The 21,238-nt window shown below is 39.7% G+C and overlaps 2 protein-coding genes across 8 annotated transcripts in view; both read right to left on the minus strand.

Annotated features, from left to right (window-relative positions):
- The window catches only part of mwh (multiple wing hairs), a 171,339-nt gene extending 167,925 nt beyond the window's left edge, over window positions 1–3,414 (minus strand). For 3 of the 4 annotated variants that reach the window (XM_086971778.1, XM_086971779.1, XM_086971776.1), the window contains exons 1-3: window positions 2,984–3,414; window positions 508–646; window positions 84–367 (exon numbers count right to left, since the gene is read on the minus strand). The gene's annotated coding sequence lies outside the window, so the exon portion shown is untranslated. Of the gene's footprint in view, window positions 1–83; window positions 368–507; window positions 2,477–2,983 lie in introns of those variants that run through there. The other variant, XM_086971777.1, reaches the window with a different exon arrangement.
- A 2,120-nt stretch (window positions 3,415–5,534) lies between these two features.
- The window catches only part of LOC111268708 (uncharacterized), a 19,513-nt gene continuing 3,809 nt past the window's right edge, over window positions 5,535–21,238 (minus strand). The window contains exons 1-10 of one of the 4 annotated variants that reach the window (XM_022847852.2): window positions 14,646–14,968; window positions 13,589–13,776; window positions 13,273–13,416; window positions 12,395–12,644; window positions 11,433–11,866; window positions 10,929–11,095; window positions 10,423–10,536; window positions 8,914–9,136; window positions 8,419–8,547; window positions 5,535–8,156 (exon numbers count right to left, since the gene is read on the minus strand). In XM_022847852.2, the coding sequence (XP_022703587.1) occupies window positions 7,888–8,156; window positions 8,419–8,547; window positions 8,914–9,136; window positions 10,423–10,536; window positions 10,929–11,095; window positions 11,433–11,866; window positions 12,395–12,644; window positions 13,273–13,416; window positions 13,589–13,776; window positions 14,646–14,788 (2,061 nt within the window). In that variant the 5' untranslated portion in view covers window positions 14,789–14,968 and the 3' untranslated portion in view covers window positions 5,535–7,887. Of the gene's footprint in view, window positions 8,157–8,418; window positions 8,548–8,913; window positions 9,137–10,422; window positions 10,537–10,928; window positions 11,096–11,432; window positions 11,867–12,394; window positions 12,645–13,272; window positions 13,417–13,588; window positions 13,777–14,536; window positions 14,605–14,645; window positions 14,969–21,238 lie in introns of those variants that run through there. The other 3 variants (XM_022847854.2, XM_022847853.2, XM_022847855.2) reach the window with 3 other exon arrangements.

Here is a 21,238-nt window from a genome sequence, read left to right on the forward strand (position 1 = left end):
TCAGCAGTTTGGCGTCCGCTTGAACGTACACAAGAAAATTATTCATGCACATAAGGCATAAAAGTTCGTTAAAAACAACTTACCTAAAACAGCCATTCCGTCAGTACGCGAATTTCATTTGTGTCGTTAAATCGGTGAACTTCTGTTTGTCCGCTTCATGTTTCTATTCTTCGAAAAGAGGCATTCACTCCAAGTCAACTTGGGGAAATGTTGATTTTATCGCTGCTTTCCCTTTCGTTCGTAGTAACAACGGCAAAAGCAACCAGCTGACAGTTGTAACAACGGCAGCGACTGCCTTTGGTGGCAAAAAATGCACAACACCGGTAGCAGCGGCATAGGCATAACTAGCCGATTGAAAACAGGTGATCTGCAATGAAACAGATAACAACTGGAAAAATGACATCACCAACACTTCTGCCGTGAGTAGACAAGGCCTCATGTGGACGATTGGTGCCAAATGGTAGACCCAAAAATGCTGTTCTATTCAGGGACCGCAACAGGACTAACCGATTCATCGATGTGATGAACTTGACGTCGCCGGACACGACCGAAGGCGAGAACACGTACCAATCCGTTATTGAATTTTTGTGGACTGCGCCAATGGCAAGTGGCTTGCCGTCGTTGCGATGTCAACTAGTACCGTAAGCTGTAACAGCACATCGAAATGGGTTGTCCGCCATTAAACGACTTACCCATAAACAAGGCTAGGGTATATTTAAACGACGAGTGTATCAATGCACCTTTTACGCCAGGAGAGATATCATGTTGGGTTCGATGATCAATTATCCATCGAGCCGACCGATCAAACGATCAACAACTTGTTGATATCGTCCTTGCGTTATCTAATTCGTTAGTAAGTACTTGATCTGCCCACATTACAAATCCACAAGTTTACCTGACGGATAACAGTATATATATATATATAATATTGATCAAACATAAACATTCTAAGAGATGGAACGTATTTTTATTTATCTAGATGATTTGCCGGTGGTTACTCAACCAAAGACGCGGGATAGCCCCCTGCGGTTTGTATATTGCGTAATTAACCTATATATGCATATGGCGCGTCTAAATTGAGAATTTTTTTTATATCTCGTTTTTAGGATTGTATTTAATTACTATTAACGCAATTTTTTAAGTTTCTAGAAGAAGAGGATCTGCTATTCAGTTTAACTATACTTCATAACGATTACGCTCAAGAATTAAATTATAGGTTAATCATTTTGAAAATATTCCTCTTAATCCTCAAATAAGCTTCAATGGTAAACGTGCATCAGACGACTTCGGATGCTGTGAGAGGTGCAAATTCACTAAAAGGTCATTCAAATACGCCATATATATATATATATATATGGCGTATATATTTTAACAGCATTAAAATTTAAACAGACAGCACATCAAAGCTTCCAAAAATTCAAAGGCTGTAAAAAAACGGCAAGTGCTTTCGGAATTATTAAGCATTGTAGCTAATCTAGGCAGCTCAGTTGATAGTCGATGTCCTTTTCTCTAAAACGGTCGCCTATTTCCTAACGGCGAGAGAACCTAGCTGCATGAAAAACATTTCTACGGCCATTTTAATGAATCCTCAAGTGTTATAAATTAAAATTTTGTTAATGATCCTCTGGCTGGCTTGAAGGAAATCTTCTTTTGATTGTTTAAAAGCCTCATGTCAATGACGTAGACCGGACTTTATGGCAGAAAAGAATTCCTTAGAAACCCATTTAGTATTCAGCAAGATTGGATAGTAACTGATATTCACTCAGATTGCAAAAACAACGCACTGTTGCCCGCGATGGCAAGACTGTTATTTTGTTCTAGAAAGAACACAGGTTTTTGTGCTTGTAGTAGGGGGATCGGATGAACGCATTCCCGTCACGACAAACAGCCCGCTGAAGTTTATTCCGATATGGATGCACTAGGCTGTGTACATGTCCAAGAAATAGTTGTCGCTAGCACTAGTATGGCTTATTTCTTCGATATTGCATAATGTGTAGAACAAGCTTTGTCAACAATCCGTTCATTATAAGCCTGTAAGTGCTGGGGTTGATAGTTCCGACAAGCAGTGCTAGGTGTCTGGCTCTAATCGTGTTCAAAGACATCCCGCAACTAATGATCAATGTAACGCATTTATGATAGTTTCTTCGTATGCAAAACTAAGCACAGATTATAAATTTGATAATGTGCTTAGTTTTTTCATTCCCATTCAGGTCCTCATTTGCACTGTAATTGTCTACTATCGAAGAAGATTGTTGACGTTTTTCAGCAAGAGACCTGGCCGTCCAAGCCATCGCGGTGGCTCTTCCTATGACTTAATTCAAGGCCATCTACTTTCTTTCATCAAGCACTTATATAAATGTCTTCCAGAATTTCCATTACGAATAAAAATGGAAAACAATATAATAATAATGGTTCATTCTGTTCTGTTGGGTCTTACCTTAGTCAACTTTCACAAAGTAAAACTATATATAGCCAAACTATATATAGAAAACCAGTGCCAGCTGTTAGTTTTCTGATATATCGGTTATCAACCAGCGAATATATACAACTGTTCTTTAAAGGAACGGGCGTATCAGTTCCTCGATAATCACATGTCCCTTCACAGTGAATATTGACACAACTACATAATTTGTATGAATCAAGAAAGCTATTTTCTATATTGATCTAAGTACTAGATTATTACAGAAGTACCCACAAGCGCCTGGAAACGTGATCGAGTAATATAAATTGCGTCTCTTGATTCCTAATTATACGTGATTATAAGTAAGCGTTACGTGCACGCCCACTGATGATCGAAAGTTACGCATTCGAACCATTATCGTTCGGCTAACGTAAGACCTCCTTTTATGCTACTCGATATCAACGGAACGAACGTATTATTAAGATTCGATCATGGCAGGCGTGCATAGAAATTATTTCGGCTAGTTCGTACATAGAGCACATCTAAATAATTATTTTCGCTAAAAACGGCAACGTGCCATACCCGTACGGTTCGAGTCGATTTGAGCTTCATCGACGACTTTTGGCCGGATCCTGGGGAAGCGCTGTTGTGGTGTCATACCACTGTAAACCCCATTTTGTCTCTGAGCAGCTTTTAAGTTATTGGTACCGATAACGCGTTTTTCGCTTCATAATTCAGACCCGGAAAGCATCTCTCGATCCGTTCTGTAGCATAACCATACGCTGATACGATAAATATTCATTACGCTAAGGGCAGCTGATGTGTGAGCATAATTTTGCTGACGACTCGTTAACGTAGGAGGTCGCGTGCAATATTTCGAAAATCGACGCAGCCTATATTCATCCTGCGTATAAATGGATGTTATGGCAGATCAAGGATTTAAAACAAGTTCCCTCAGTCCTATAGCGTCAAAGAACAATGATTACTTTGAACTGATAGAGAAAAGATGGAGCACGAGATGGGCTCCAGTGCAGTATGCGTCGACCGTTTACAAACACGTCTAATTTAATATTCCCTTTTTCTAAATCGGTACATTTAAAGTGGATCAGGCGAGATGCACTGGTTTCTTCAAATGCCAATTATAAAGTAGAAATAACGATTTTTTAACCGATCAACCGTCAGTGAGACTCCTGTTAAACTAGATCAGGGATGAAAAAGCTTTTGAGTAGATGTACAGGTGTGCTTGACGTTGTCATAGCTCGGGTAAAGCACACCTACGTATGGTTTATGGGTTCTTCTTCTCTGATATTAATGTTGTTGACAACTGCCCTATGAGCAAGAGTATTGATACCACTGCAAATACGATTTATACAAACTACTAGTAATAATAACGATAAAATGAATCACCTTACCACGTCAACGAGTGGACTACGCGGCAAACATCACCATCATTATAAAGCCATAATGCTACTGATAGTTTTTTTTTCTAAGCCATTATTTCCGCCTGTGGCTTGCTTGGCATATTTTCCTCAACGCGAGATGCCACCCGCTATCAGCCATCAGTGGGGCGCCAATGTACAGACAGTTTTCGTACGGGCAGATGCTGTCGTTTTTGCCATTTCCGCTGCTGATGATGTTCCCCGTTCTAATATGCTATTTTTATCATTAGACCCGTTAACTTTAACGCTCAACTTTTGATGAGGTTATATTTCTCGCCGCTTCCGCATGTTCTAAATCTATACGCATGCACGCCGTGACAGCATACGCATTTGCCCTTACTTATGCCGCTGTTACGGTCAGCAAGGCGTTCTCATGCCTCATGCGGCGCATGTCAACAATCTATTATCCTCGCAACTGCTTATAGCTCGACGGGTTTCCACTTGGGACCAGCGGCCCAACAATCAACTGCGATATCTGAACGGGTGTCGTATAGCCGCTAGCGAACAATGCTAAGGAATTATAGTTTTGACTTTTCCCTTCCTCGTTCTTCTACGTTTGCCCTCTATCTCAATATAAATATCGTCATAATGCCGGCCTTATGTCACCACGCCGTGTTCCCAATGCGTTTCTATCTCTCTGTGTGCATGTGAGATAGTTATTTGATGTCTACAATCAGCTGTTATCGCAACGGATACAGCGTTCAGCTAGTCGGTCGTATAATATAGCCGGTTTATAGTGGGAGTGCTGTTCCGGGGATTCTCCCGTCAATACACTATATAGGCTTTATTGTTTTATCTGACGAGGCGGCCACTCCTACCTAATCCATCACGGCATATCCTTAAGCGGCAGCAGCAACATGATAATGATGTTCGATAACGTTCCAATTGACAGGAACGTCTAGCAAGCGGTTAAGTATATAGCCCTTTAATATGAGCTGATATCACCGGTGATTCAGGGCAATTTACTGCTATTTGTCTTTCGTGCAGTTCTGTATTTGCATATAGACGATTGGTGGCATAGTACGAGCATCGTGGTATGGATGTAGGGCATTTATTATGGATGCAAGCCACGCGCTGTCGTCATCTATTTATTGAAACGAAGTGTTTTTTTTTTTGTTTACAATACTCGTCAGTTCAATGTCGATTAGAATTGCCTATGGTTAGTGGATTTTCTGCAAAAAAAAATCCAACAGAAAATATCATAGACAGCATAGCGGAAAAGTAACAAGGAAAAATAAAAAGCGATCCAGTTTTTTATGTAGACTGCTTGGTAAAAGAAGCTCTATGTTCCCGCGAACGACTTCAGCATAAAAAAAAACCTATTTTATGACGCATAATTCTAAATCTGTTATTTAAAAGAAATTGCCCGATTTTTTTCATATACAAAGTACATTATAGCTTATTTTTTTCCTTTATAGCTATTCATGATTTGTCATTAGATAGGGAAAACGTTTTATGGATACCGTTAAATAGTTGCCTTAAGGCTCAAGTGTCCGTTCTTCTCAACCTACCTATGGAAAAGCAATATACATATATGCACTAGTAGAAGATTAGGTGGGCAAAACATACCCATTGAATTTAAGTAATTTTACAAACTAATTTTGACCATTTACACAAGTCGAGCTGTACATGCATTCCCACTACTTTCTAAAATGCACATACTTCTATGACAGATTACAAACACGCCTGTAAAATATAAACATTTTTTTTTACATAAACACAGTAATTTATTAAAAGGAGCTACTAATTAGCCAGCTTCGTCTAACGGAATGGTATTATCGATAGTAGTAAAAAACCATTGACGAGATGGACAACTATCTATCTACCGACCTACTCGACTAGTGCTTAATAACGACAACGTAATATTAAAAAATTTATCAAGCATTACTGTAAGCATATATGATGGCATATACCTCTGGTTAGACTTTAGAAATGCGCAAGGAAAATATAGCACATTGGTGGAAAACGGTGTAGCCTAGAGCCTATTAAATAGGTAGGGACACCATGAAACCGTGTCCTTTCCAGCTGCACTTATCCCGGGGCATTGTGCAGCCAGTAGAAGTATTTTATCTTCTCAAAGCAATAGCTACGAGCTTTCTTCTCACACCAGGCTTCCCTTCGTGCATATACTGAAATTCTATAGACTGGCTTTACTTATCCTACTCACAGTTTTCAGAAAATCCACCACTACGAGCTCGTGTAAACGTTCTTGCAACATTGTTACCGAACAATTATGGCGTAAAGTCTTTTACTCAAAGCGGCTTCTGTATGCCGTGTCCGCTCGTTCGACGTTCTGCGACCATTCGGTCCGTTTCAGCTGGCAAATGGTATTACTATTCCGTTTGTTACTTGTAGCAAAAAAGAGAGAAATAGTTGTAGTTATTATAGAACTGCTAGTCTTACTCGCTTGTGAGGTTGGAAGTTCTGTCCTTGCCCACACTTCAAAGCGGCATAATTATCCATTGCTTTGACATTGCCATTTCCATATTGCTCTCGTGAGTATCAAGATTTGGATTTTCCGTTGCAGATAAAATGATAACAAATAGATCGTAAATAGTCAGTGAAGCACAATCAGGCAGTGCTAATTGCGTAATACTATTAGGCCTTACTTAAGTCGGGGGGGGAAGGGAGTCCGCTGGCAGCGAAACGCGAGTTGAAATATCCAAAAACAAAAAATCAATCTGTTGGCCTGTTCTTTGATTCGTTCACTAACGCTCTAGCTGGTGTGCCATTATTAAAAGTAGTTATAACAAAGGTGGAATATTCCCAGTTTGTCCTGCACGACTATACTACAAGATGCGCCGCTGCGGTTTTCTGATCTCGCCATCACTCACTTCATTGCGGCTGCCCCTGCTGCTATAGACACCGTAGTCTGTTAATAAGCCGTGGGCGTCGTTTGCGAAATCCAATCGCAATAATAATAATAACAACAACAACAACAACAACAACGAGAAAAGTAATCGCTATAGATACGATCGTGATGCTTAATGAGGAGGACCAATATATAATCGCGAAGAATATTCTGGTCTTCACGCCAGCATCTGTTGTCGTGATCTATGTATGCCTTGGAACGGCAGGCCCGACCTGGGCTGGACTGGGCTGGCCTAGCCATCACAGCAACAACTAGATTAACAGCGACGAGCCACAGTTGCAATGCGTCGCTAAAGACGGCAGTGGGTATTCGTTCAGAATCATAGAAGTCGTAATTCTGAGAGAAATCGAAAACCATAAAATCTTGATAAAGCACTTTCATTAGAGGCAAGTGCTTTCCTTCCAATAAAAACGAATCTAGTAAAATTAAAGTTCTTCAGTGTAACTTCTAATCATGTCTATCATTGCAGGTAGATTATTCAATTCAGATGTGATGCAATGCTGAAAGTTTCCGTTATAATTCCTATCCACTAACAATGCCAGTCTTTTCATTTTCGAATCCCGCCAGGCGATCTATGAGTTTCCGAGATGTGTTTTATATTATAGTAGCCTATATATGATGTGCATTGTTGTATCTCGTCAATCAGAAAGCTTGTTTGGTCGTGTTACATTACGTCAAACTTGAGACAACGCTTTATTACAAGTTTTCCAACGTTTTCTCCGAATGAAAACGTTGTGCTGTCGCCGTTGATCCGTCGAACGGAATAGTGGCTTTTATATATATATCATACTGATACAGGCGAATCCGTAACAGATTCACATATACGATCGATGCCTAGGGTCTGGATCAACTCTAAGTCACTATGGGGATCTACGTATTTTTCATTGAATGTATACGAGTAAATGCTCTAACTCTGTCTAGTAATTTCACGGCGTATTTATGAGAGTAAATGTCTACTAAGCCTGTCGCTCATTTGGACGGCCGCGCTGTATAACCTATAGGCAAATATTACTATTGAGGGGTTTGCTGGTGGTGGGGGGTGTAATAGGAAAACTATCGATTCTAAAATTGCCATGAACCTTTTCTGTTTATATTAGTTAAAGATAATGATACTATAATACTATGCAACGGTATATATGTGGTGTCAATTAATTCAACAATTATATAATAATACCCTATAATCGAGTTACATATTCGACCCGGTCCTTGATTCCCTTAGGACTATACTCGTTTGAGGCTTTTGTTGCCTTCATAAAGCTAGGCGCTTCTGTAGATAGCACAGTCGATGTTTTAGTAGAGGGTTCTGTCTTCACGTTTTGGTTCTTTTTTTTGAAGTAATTTTCATACCAGTTGACTCCGATCCACATAGGGCCACAAGCCAACATAAGTGATCCCATCAGCTGAAGCATACCATCGTAGTTACCAATGATGTCCCGAAAGAATCCTGATTAAAGATCCGGTAGCAAATTATTTACGCAAGCGTAAGGTGAATTAATGTAAAGCACCCGGTTGGAGCACGTAAGGTAGCATAGGATTAGAAATTGTACTTCAAAAAAGGTTCAAAGATAAAACTTAGTATATCATAAATTGATAGATAAAGATAGGTAGGTCTCTCTCTAAAGGAATCTCTTTAAGGTTAACCTGTCCGTAGCACCAAATGTAGCCCAAACTTAGATTCATTGTAATGGGATCGAAAGAAATTCTACCGATGATTAGGGGTCGTGTTAATCCGGTAATGCCTGAGAAGAAGGCCATCCATCCGACCGCCAGTGGAACCTGCGCGAGATTCCCCACATAGTCGCCAACGAGTACGGTTATAAGAACCACTGATGTACCTGAAATATTTCCACATCGCGAATAAAAAAATAGCCAGAAGGAGGCCTCTCGGCAATTAATAACTGTCCTCTGTATGTCTGCGTCTTAATAACGTAAATATAACGATACCGTAGTGAAACTTATTTTAGTTTTTAAGTTGCCTTACTTTAAGCTGATAATAGTTACCTTTGATTTCCAAATGGTACGCGCTTTAGAATTTTTAGAGGAAAAAACTAACTGCTCTACCATGCATTATAAATAGCCAGATATTTAATCTGATTATTTTTTTCACTAGTCACGATATTTTCTTCACGAATATCAACACTGGATCGGGCAAGTGTGCCCGTGTCAATGCGAGATATATAAATAGAGAGCAACAGTTATACCCAATGTGAATCCGACGAGTGCTGTTAACGAAAGGAGCATTATAAATCCGCTGACGAAGGGCAAGAGGTTCATGGCAACACTGAAAAGGAGAACTGCACTGCCGATCAACGATGACCTAGACATCAGTCCCATATCAGAGATTATTCCTACCGCCAGTCTTCCAGCAATGTCGAACACCGCAAATCCCGATAGTAAATATACCGAGTGATGAATTTCTACGCCCTGTTAACCAAATGTGACTCATGTTCAGTAAATATTGCGTCTAACGGTTAGGACAACGCCATAAATATTTTAAAACTACAAAAAACAAGTCGATAATAAATAACTTGTATAGGTACTCAGCCTTGTTTATGCTTTGCTATCAATGACAACGCAACAGGCGAAGATGGCTTTTCTCTTATGAATTTTTTTTCTCTAGTCCACCAGTCCTATACGAAGACCTGGTCGAACTTCTGAGCGCACCTGGCCTTCGTACCAATGACCTAGGCAGCGGATCTCATTTCGGTTATTACGACACGTAAAAATTGAAACGAAGCTCGTATTTAAAAAGGGTAAGCACCCGCTGATGCTGCTAGGCCGGTGAATTGATTTAGAACTTTCCTGGATTGCAGATTATAATTGACTTTACCAAGGCTACATACAAGTTTAATTAAAAAAAAAAGCAATTACGGCTTATGTCTAATTCCACTTAAAATCGGTAGAATTTCAGCAAAAATGCCGTTTATCACATCTCATGCCTTATGGACAAGACGTAGGTAGGCCATCTGAAAAAATCCTACCTAAACCGTGATCACGCGGACTCTCATCAGCGAGTCCCACATACACCTAAGTCGAGAGCAACAACTACAGGTGTCAAAGATTTAGGTACTGTCCATTGCATTGGTTGGCACAATTAAATTGTTGCGTTACGAAGTTAGGGATCGAGGGGTTGTAGCTCCGCGATGGGATTCCTATATCCTCGCAGGGCTTTGGACTATCATGCTGGTAAATAAATATCATGCGAAATAATCCTTTTACATTCGAGACATAACCCAAGAATATCAAGACCTATTTTTCTTGATGGTTAACATTTCTAAAAACACTTGTGGATGTGTAACAAGGTAATCATCTTCTGATAAAATCTCATTGAAGCATTGAAATTATACCCTGAATTAAGGCCTATAGTAATAAGAGGAGACTCCATTTCCATACTCTCTGCAGGCTCAAGCCCAAATAATTACGGTTTTTTCCATGCAAAGGCGTACACGTTAATACGTAAACGTCAACTTGCGCGTAAAAGAAAAGGATAACGAAATTTAGTAGGATAATGAAAGATCGAAAATCCTCAAGCATGAAGGAACTACTAGTCCGCTATCTACGGTGTTTAAATGTTAGTGTTATCTTCCCGGTTTAAAAATTACAGCCATTTCATGATTTCGAAACGTTGCTTTCAATTCTAATAACATACTTGAAGATAAATCATCTTAATATCAGTTAATTATAATCGAAAACTCACTTTTCGATCTTACCTTGTCGGCTGCGAAATCGAGGAGTATCGTTTGAAAGGCACTGTTGCAGTTAATTAGAAGAACGTAGGTGATACCGACGAGTACGATTAGGGGACTTACACGACCAGGCTTCGGCTGTAATATACAGTGTAATGAGGGAACATTAATGCGATAACCTGCTTAAAAGTTTTTCATTGTTAAAAAGTACACATTTAAAAGTTTTTTCAAAGATATATATGTTTCATATATATATGGTAAATAAAATAATTGTCAGATTAGATCATAAAACTAATCTGCATTGCTTAACCATGAAAGTTCCAGCAAAGATTTACTCAGAGCACCCGGACGGTTTTACAGTATTAGATTATTCGAAAGAGAACTCCCAGTTGAGCCTACGTAGATAGAACTGTTGCCCTAGTACAGCCTTCGTATCGCAAACGAATGAGAAGCGGAACTTTTCATGGCACTAACAGAGTAGGCATATGAATACAAATGTAGCATCTTCATCTTAGCTCAAGGTCACGTACCTCTTCGAAGGTTAGCCCAGCCTGTTCGATCTCGAAATCTTTCTCAGCTGTTACTGAAACAGGAACGGCGGGCGAGTACAGTGAAATATTGGTCGATATCGCTGATGAAGATCGCCTCAGTTTAAGCCGTGCTGCGGTGTGCATAGAAGAGCGTGAAGCTGATTCTCCTATATTAAGTAAGATAAATTAAACCAAATTAAGACAGGCACAGACCACATTCATGCCACAATACCACCTGAGTGCATGCTGGCAATGGCATTAGTGGACTAAAGTGGTTATTGTTCCCACGCGTACATTTTTTGGTTTTTGCGCATTGTTGTCGCTTCAATATCGTAGGACTCTGTGAAATGTTTGGTAACAACACGTTTACGTACGTACCCGACTCATGTCATAGATCATCCAGTAATATCTTTTCAATAATGTGTGCCCATAAAATAGTCTACTAGGACAGACACGTATTGTTATCGAGGCGAAATGTTTCGAACAGAGGTTTTTTTTTCGTACCTTGCTGAGGGCAGCAGTTGAAGTCCTGACGATGAGAATTTGATGTGTGGTTAATCTGTTCAGCGCCAATTTTTCCATGATTTTGGCCTTTCTCTTTTAATTCGTTATACCGTTCCTTGCTGCCGTCCGTCAAATTGTATTTACCACCGTACAGTTCCTCGGGAACTGGTTCAACTTTGTGATTATGCTGCCCTATCGTGCGAATCTTTTGACACCCCTTTTGTTCAGTAGTTTCCTCATTGCTTTTGGCACTATCAAACGAGCTCTCGGAAAGAGAGCAAGCTACTAACGATTTACGACGGAGTACAGGCATTGGAGGTACCGCATCAACGGCGGGGTCTGTGTCTTTGCCTTCTCCTTCCAATGGATTAGTACCTGTTTCAGGTATGGCGGTAGAGGGCCTCCGGGAAGACTGCCTGGACGGTGCACGTGAGCTGGCATTGTGCAGTCAGATACAACGGGTAGAGTCCATTAGCGGTTGAAATGCTAGGGTCGCTTAAATATAGACGGACTTTTGTAGGTTTACATTTGTATCTCAAGGGACACTATATACGACTGCTTTATATAGTGTTATATAACGGCAGTATAGTTAACTAATATAATTAGCACGCTACAACAATACAGAGCTACGATACTTCAGCCGAATGCTGACTTTGTTTAGTTATAAAAATAGCATAGCTCTATCTATCATACGACATTTTCACTGATACGGTTCGAGATGCTCTGGGATATGGCGCAAAGGTAATGTAACTATTTACCATCCAGATAAACTGCGTCCCAAATTTCTACATATTGCCGACAATAAAAAAAATGAGCTGCGTTGTTAACACTCAGAAATCGAACTTTAGCACTACCAAATGCCAAAGGATTTGTCCTTTTCACAGCTTAAGTGGAAGGCGTTTAAGTGCTTTGATATATTCCGTCTTAAATAATAAGATGCTATGGTCTTGCGCGTCACCTACTCAATAGGAGGCCAGGGCGGACTGCGAATGAAAAGCGCTGCTGGCAGGTTATGGAGCATCAAGGCTCCGAAGATCAGAAATGACCCGCGAAAGCCAACAGCGTCAATCAGCCATTCAAAGAAGATGGGATATACGAACGACCCAAGTGCCGCACCCGTATAGATAATACCACTCGCGGTCACCTTTCGATCACGAAACCAAAGATTTAGACAGACTGCAATTGCTGGGACGTTCAAGCCCACACCGAGGCCTGCAAAAATCCGGAATTAAAAAATGTATCATATACAAATACATGATAAGCAGTGAATGCCACAGTCAGTGTGCTCAATATTCGGTGGTTAATACTCTGAACTGATAGCGATGACACTTCCCTGAAGTGGGGTTGCTCATGCCACCACAGTGCCCCTCATTTATCACAGGTGGTAAAAATGATCTTCCTACAGAAACAAGATCTTTTTTTCTAAAATCGCAAATACACCTGCGAATGATAAAGCGATAAATTGTACGACAATACCACTAGTCATAGACCTGCTAAACAACGACCCGGCAACACGGTCGAAGAAACAAAAGTAATTATAGTAAAAAAAGAATATCTTACACATTAGGAGAGGTACTCAGTCCAATCGGTAACTATACATATTATAAAAGGTATTCATTACACCAATTTGTGTATTCCATGTCAAGTTCTCCTACAGCGACAATATGAACACAATAAGCTTCATGTTGAAGGACTGCTATCGAGATCCGACAGGTTCTTGTACATACATTGATAATTACAATAGAGGGCAAATGAAACGTGTTTCTCTACATAAGTCCATAATAACTACGGGACTTCATGTGCTCTATGATGCCTTTTTGCTACCAACGAAAATGGCTACCATGAAAAATTCCGCAGAAAATTATGAGTCGAGTGATGTCCGTCGCAAAGTAGCAGGCCATAATCGAACACGAGGAGAGGACTGATCCAATAAGGGCAACTCGACGCGGACCCCAGAGTTTAGTTAGATATCCTGTCCCGACACCTTCACAAACAAGAAAAAAAACAGCCAATTTAGAAACAAATATCGTGATATACTTGCTCGGTTCTCTCTGAAGTAACACGATGAGTTCTAATTGGTGCGATTGTGCTTCATACGTCTACCTATTTACACACAGCATAATGGTATTCAGCGTAGCGACACTATGAAGAATTACCAGAAAGGTTCGCGACAGCGATAATTAGTGATGGTGGCCACGAGGCTGATGCCCGTGAGGTTTTGTAGTACTCTAAGCTGTTCATAAAAAGTACGGAACCCGAACGTAATAACGCGAACGTGAAGAAATTTAAAAATGAGCACGCGGCAGCTATTACCCAACTCCAAGCGCAATCCGGGCCAGTCCATCTAATAATCATAAACAATTGATTTTATTAATTATTTGCATATTGATTATTTTAATATATCTAAAAACGGCGGTAACTCGACAGGTAGCTAAGTGGCAGATCGAGAAATCTTTTTAACTATAGTGGAAAGTCATAGGCAAGAAGATCAGGACAACACATAGCAGGGCCTTGCATGGCTACAAGGCTGCAGCTGTACGAATCTCACGGTTTTCGTAGTACCAGCGGTCAAAGTATCCAAAGAACCTTCAGAGCCGAAAGTAGTAAGACGCTCCAGCTTGAGATTGAACAAAAATAGAAAATCACTATTTAGGGACTGGCTGTTTCGAGGCTGCTGCCACGGAACTATACACAGTATCTGTCGGGAGAGAGAAAAACTATTCATAGTTGCTGTTCAATTAATAAAAGATTTGCAAAACCGTTAGATTCGTCCATTTAGGATTGCTTAAAGCTGGTTTTTCTATCAAAAGTTGAGCTTATTCTAATAGACATCCTGCATTGTTCTTGCGAGCATGCGTATGTGTGAAAAATCAGTCAAGCGATCCTAAATTTATTCTAGATTAGGATCCTTATGTTGTTGTCGGACGTTTTACTTTTATTAAACTAACACACACCAGTGGTAAATCATCATGGTGTTGAGACCGTTTTATTGTTTTTCAACAGCACACAAATACTAGATCTCTAAATTATCGTAAAACGACTACTGGTAAGATGAAAAAGCCTAGCGCGTATATAGTAAGAACAGTCTAAGGTTCATTACCTACTTTTTCAATTACAGGTAAAACAAGTTGACCAGAGTATTCCATATCCGGCCAAAGACATCCATACCACAATTCACAACTTGACTTGAACGACGTAACTTCAAACAATAACCTTTTAATGTAGATTTTCGACTCCAAGTCATTCTTTGGCTCAAGTTTACATTGAGAATCCACCGGTGTTTCCTTTGGGTCCAGCTGGTTTCTGCTGGAATCGACATGCTTATTTGTAAAGTTCTGTTCGGTGTCGCCACGCATCTCAAAGGGCAATGTAACGGTGCCCCCACAGCCGTGGATGAGTTTGGAGGCTCGTCTAACAAATTTGTCTTTAATTCACAAAATACTCTACGCCATAGAGAGGAGTCTTACTTGCTATTTTGGCTGGGCATATAGATATAGCCCCTATCATAAATCCTGTTCTACTTCGAAATAACAGGCCTCTACTAAAAGTTTAGTACTAGCTCAGATAGGCGGTAGGAAAAAGACAACGAAAAGTGGACGACTTAAGCAACGTTTATAGGCATTAACGCTGTCTCACGTGATCTCAATAATTACGAACTTTTACACTCTACTTGAGGATGGATACCCTCCGTCAGGATAATGAGTACCTTTTATCTTTGCTAACGCTACCATATCTATACTTCCAATATACTCTGTTGCGTAGACAACATGGTTATAAATATGTATTAGGATTTTAAGGACACTATCTAGAGAAAAACCCTAGTTCCAATACCGTCGTGGTATATGTAATTTTACTTAATAGATACAATGATTTGTAGACCAGACGGGAAAACACCACATAATGTGAAGTGTCAATAAACCTTGATTGATATAGAATGAGTAAAAAAGAAAGACTCCTGGCAGATAAAGTGGGATCACACGGAACTTTCCGACCATATACTTTATTACAATCAAACAAGCTAAGCAGTCTCATAAACTAAAGATGCTAAATGCAGTCGTATGACGCACGAGTTCGAAGAGCTGCTTTCATTCCTGTTACCATCAATATGTAAATGGGAAAAAAATAGGTGGGAAAAAGTTTGTAGCCTTTCCCGCCAACTTACGAAGGATCAATACAAAACCGTTGCCAGTCTGGTTCTCTTGTCTCACAACTTCCTCACACCGCTTGCAGTACGCCTTCCGCTGTTATTGGCTTTATTCAATCGCACACGATATAGATGTCGCAAAGATACTGCTAATAAAGGAGTTCCGACATGCCCTCTGTTGAGTGGCTACACTACGAGGAGGCCGGTTGGACAAAGCTTCGCCACTATAGCGAGGTTCGTAATAGATTTCGTCAAGTAACTTCAAGCATACAAAGAACACCATAAGTATTTAGTTTTATAAGCTTGGATTTATACGTAAGGTCGTTATTCTACGTTTGTTTTTGCTCTTTTTCGTGTCCTTATCGGGACTTCGTCGCTCTTCGACGGACTACACGATATATGTGTACCTAAGTGAGTAGTACCTGTGTCCTACCAAATTTTTATCGCACAGGCCAATACGATCGGATTTTTGGAAAAGGCTTCAAGATGCTGGCTCAAGTGTTGCTTGTATAAGAAGCCGTTGTTCCTCAGCAGATTCAGTTACAGCGGTGCCGTCAGAACAAACGGTCCAGAAAGAATAGCGCTTTCGATGGCCTCCGAAAAATGCGAATACTGAGCCTCGGGCTGTTAACATCACTTAGTAGTTTATGGATTATACCATTACTAGCATTACTATGCTATTTTAGCACAGAAATCAGATTCAGTTAATTGAATTAAACGCAATTAATGCAACGTTGCCATTGTTAGTGCTCTTATCGTTTGCGGCCTCGTTCGGTTGAGGCGCTAAATCTAAAGTTTAATTGAATTAGGGTATGATGCACGTCTTTCTGTATAAATTTACGGAGACACATTAATATTAACTTGAAATCTAGATGCTGTAGGTATTTTATAATGGCCAGCTTAGCCATAAGCGAGTAATCAACTTGAACAAGATCGGACGATGACCACCTTCAGTTTCGGGATGGGGATACGTTTTGAAATTTTCATACGATACGAAATGGATAGTAAACTTTGTGACAGACTGATATTGCTTTTTTGTGCCTCTCAGACGAATCTGCTTTTCAGTAAGTGGTAGATACGACGAAAGAGGTTGGATGGTTTCAAGGCCGGGCGTAGAATATTGGATAGATGTGTGAATGGATCCAGCTATCTGATTCAATTGTTAACAGCAATATCGGGAGTGGAACTCGACACGATTAGCTTGACGGAATTGGACATTTCAAACGTGTTAACGAAAAAGTTAACTATCGTTTCGTTAATAACTTCAATAGATTTCTTTGTCGAAGCCAGTACGCCTATCGCTATGAAACAGAGCCAACGATCAGTTCTATCAACTATCCATATTATATGGTGATTTACCTACCCCATATATAATTCTACCTGCGAGAGCTTTTAATTGCGTTGCGGTCTACGTTAGTGCGGAGTATCCCAACTGATAGGTAGCATTAGCAAAGTTAGCACGTATTTAGCGGAAAAATCACAACACGAAAATTGTTTCAAAAATAGCAAGGCAATACGATGCCCGAACCCATTAATGCGCCCATTTTTTTTTACAACATATAAGTCATTATTTATTTCGCTTAAGATCTTTACGTACTTATGATACATTTATTGCAGAAGCGTCACATATAGGAGAAGTCCCTTGGCTGGTTTTTCACTGCTTAGATTAGCTGTATTGAACAAATGAGATAACAACTCACCCTCAAAAATTAGACCCATTTAATATCTATTCTGTAACATATCGAATAATTTAAAATATGCCAACGCGCATAGTGGGGTAAATTAACCAGCTCTATAAAGTAATCTTTCCTTCCTATTATACTATAATAACATAAAACATCTAATTCATAACAGTCTGCGGATCACTTGCAACTTCCAGGGAGGTTTTGGTACGTGTGCATTACATGTAAAATAGAATGGTAAATACCACTTTAAAAGCAAATGAGTGACTATAATTACTTTGTATTTTACAGGGCCGTCAGCAGTCATGAATATGCATTATAGAAACATTGCTCGATATTGCTCGATATATATAAGTAGAAACGGCTTGGCACCGTCTTTTTCTTTTGTTTGAATGAAGCCTTTACTGTGCAGGAAAATAAAAAAAAACCCGCTTGTTTGGCAATATGCACTACCTGAATGTACAGTTAATATAACTCTATGTTTGTCTAATTTGTATTTCAATATCATACCCTTTGAGCGCCACGTCAGAACTTTTTTTTATCGAGTATTGGCGACTTAGATTTTATTTACCGTTTAAAATAGCACACAACGAGTGAACTGTCCTTTAAACACAATCTTTCGAGATGCAACTACAGCCGTTCTACTCTATAGATGCAATAGGTACTGACTTGCGGTTGTACTCAAATGTGGGACGGCACAAGTTGAAACGAATAAAAAACATTATACATATTCGACAGATGTATTACACTGGGTAGTACAGCTGCCGTATAATACAATCTTATTAAACTAATTTCCAACCTGTCAGACGCGATCAGCTTACTATTTCGAGTTATTTAGCGGAGAGATGTGCGGCAACGAAATAGTAGAGCTGAACGTACCTACTAGCATGAACCATAATGGAACGAAATTCAATTCGGCAAGGCCGTGCGAGGTCTTTGCCAGCAACGGGATATGCCGAAGATCTCAATTTTGGAAAAAACTTAATTTTGGAAAAAAAAATCTTTGACAATTGTATTGGCAATACGGGCAGGAAAATTCAACTATTCATGCAATAGTTTCAAAAATTTAACGAAAAATCCTTCTCATTACCGATTTGACTTTTTCCACATAATCCCGATATTTCCTATTACTAAACCTCAATTAATTGGAAATAAGAAAAGTTTAAACGTTGGAATCAGTTTGTGAAGGAGAGAGTATGCGCTTTGGCTTTTACGAGGCGCACTTAGTTGGTATAGAAAGACGAATCTTTCCGGTACTCTTTCCAAAGGTACACGCGTCCTTTTCTACTTCAGCGTGGCCTAAGTTGAACAAACTGCCGTCGTTGAGACGACGAAGTTTAATGAGTTTTTTTTGAGGAACTGCCGAGACCCTCCTAAGTAGTCAGTGACATCTTTCTTGGGCAGACCCTGGCTTTTTAGACTCAATCCGACTAAGCACCTTTGCATCTTGCAATCTAATCGTGCACTGTGGGATCCACTTTCACCGTGTAGCCGAAATTTATGGTCAGTTCCACGGGGGTTTCTAGTAGCCTACTTTTGTTGTTTCAATTCCTGGGCTCGGGTCCGAATCCCTCTCTCTTTGTATAATATTTCTTGTATATATATATATATATAAATTAAACTAAAAAAAATATTAGCCAGCAAAGGGACCACGTAGTGAATGGCCCTCAATTGGCAAATCGAAAGTCGTTTCAAATGTGTTTTTCAGTGTTTTCTGGTTACGACAAAATGTTTGTGCAATTCACAAGACTGAAAGCCTGGTGATGGTCATGTGCCAAAAATATCGGTAGTCCTTGATTATTTAAAAAAAAAAAAAAAAAAAACACGAAAACACACTTAACTCTGCGAGCGTCCAGACAATGAGACTATTTACATTTACGATCCGGACCGTAGGAAGGGCCCTTTTGCGGAGCTCATTTTGACCATCACATAGCTGTAGGCAGGAGTTTGTCAAATGATGGCTACCCATGCACGGACCTGCTGCGAGCAGAACAACGTTGAGCCTACTCTATCTGAAACGTAATAAAATGCTTCCTAGGTGCTCACTTTTTTTTATATACCATGTTTACAATAGCAAGTTGTCTGCATTTTTCACCCAAGATGTTATCAAATATTTGCTAGAAATATTGCAAGCCCATAATCCCGTAAAAAAATTCGATCCAAATTGCTTGCACACTATTTTATTTCGATGCTTATAAAATTAGCTAAGCTTTTTATTTAAACCCTGGTTAGCTATTATCACTTTTCAGTGTGATCGAACAGTGCAAAAATGACGATTAAAAATCCACTTCATCAAAAGTTTTTAAGAAAAAAACGCAACAATAGTATCAAATCTACTTTTCGATTGGGTTACACCTTCGTCCCAATGCCGTCCCAAGTCCTTTGCCGAATGTCGACATGGGACGATACTCGAATTGAAGAACTTGAACGCCAATAACTAGAGCATAGTGGTAGGTCTTGTCAGTTGGTCATAACCGTTCATTATATTAAGCATATATAAGCAATAAATCCTGGTGATCATCACAATGCGTTTGCCGACGGCTTTAGTTCTTCACGCTAATAGAGCGAGATTTGAGAGATGTTATTGTTCAAGTCGTTTTTTAACATCACTCCTAGTGCTTGACGCATAGGGTCAGTATTAAACATGGCGTTGGTTACTAGCTTCCCATAGAATTCTTAACGGCTATGCCGGACGTAGAGCTCGAAACATAGAGAAAGTAATAAGGTATTTTCATTTCTAGGTAATAGCATTTCCTGAGGGCGGAAAATTTTCTAGTTGAGTGAAATTACCAGGTGTAGTCCCGATGTTATGTCTCGGGCGACATTTTCCTTTTTTGCTTTTTTTTTTGCTTGCGATTCGTAAACTTCTGTTGACATCGAAGCTAAAACATCGCGCCGATGATCTAACCCTATAGATACGTAAGTTATATATGTAGTGGTAGTACTCTATAGATAAATGTACTGATATATCAGTGTCACTTGTACTCTACAGAACTGACCAATGGCTGTTAGTGTATACAAAGTGGGGTTACCTGTTGAGCCTAGCAGTGACCCAGAAGACGGATGACTATCAATATCAGACCGAAGAAAGTGCAATCGGTTAAGCAACTACGCAATCAAAACTGTTCGACAAAGATTTTCTGTGAATGAATGCGTTTTTCGGATCTTCTTAACCTTCTTCACTTCAACCATGCTGCCTAAGTCATAAACAGAATATTTGTCGACGATACAAGATGCGTGCCCTGTACTAGGAATATCTTATTATTGTACCCTAGAAAGTAACCAATACGACTGATGATGGAAAGCACCACGCTGATAACCCATACGATTCTAACAAATAGCACAAGCCCTTTTCAAAGACTCCTGCTTTCCTCACGGAAAGCCAAAGATAGACGAAGACCTTGCCATTTCTTTTCGTATTTTAGGATCAAGAGCCAGAAATACCATAATTTAGGTCAATACAAAGCATAAGTTTGACCGTATTTTTGGCCAGTTGAAAGCCGTCGATGCTCCTAGAATTGGCCTGACATGCTTTAAATTTAGATTCAGCTGTGGGTTCATTTAATGATTGGCATTTACCTGCCTGTGTGTGTGTAATCTCCAACCTTCACAGCCTACTGCTGACCGATGAAAACAAAGTCATGTCTCAGTTTACCACTATAAATCAAATACATACCTCTGCCGGCTCAATGGGAGCGAATCGGTTCGACAGCATTTTACTACTAGAAAAACTACTACTTAATGGTACGTGAGGGCACTGTGCAACAAAGAGGTCGTCGATAAACATATAGATTCTTATTATCTGAAGAAAACAAGCGCAGATGTACCTGCGTGTCCAAACACACAGAAATTTGAGGTACACAACTGGCAACGCTTATCGTATCGGAATGCGCTAGTTGTTCCTTAATTTTAAATATGAGAGATCTGCACAGATGGTTTAGAACACAAACATTAAAAAAGAAATAAAAAGTAAATTTATA

Source organism: Varroa jacobsoni, unplaced genomic scaffold (assembly GCF_002532875.2).
Source record: "Varroa jacobsoni isolate VJ856 unplaced genomic scaffold, vjacob_1.0 scaffold_1310, whole genome shotgun sequence".
Lineage (NCBI taxonomy): Eukaryota > Metazoa > Arthropoda > Arachnida > Mesostigmata > Varroidae > Varroa > Varroa jacobsoni.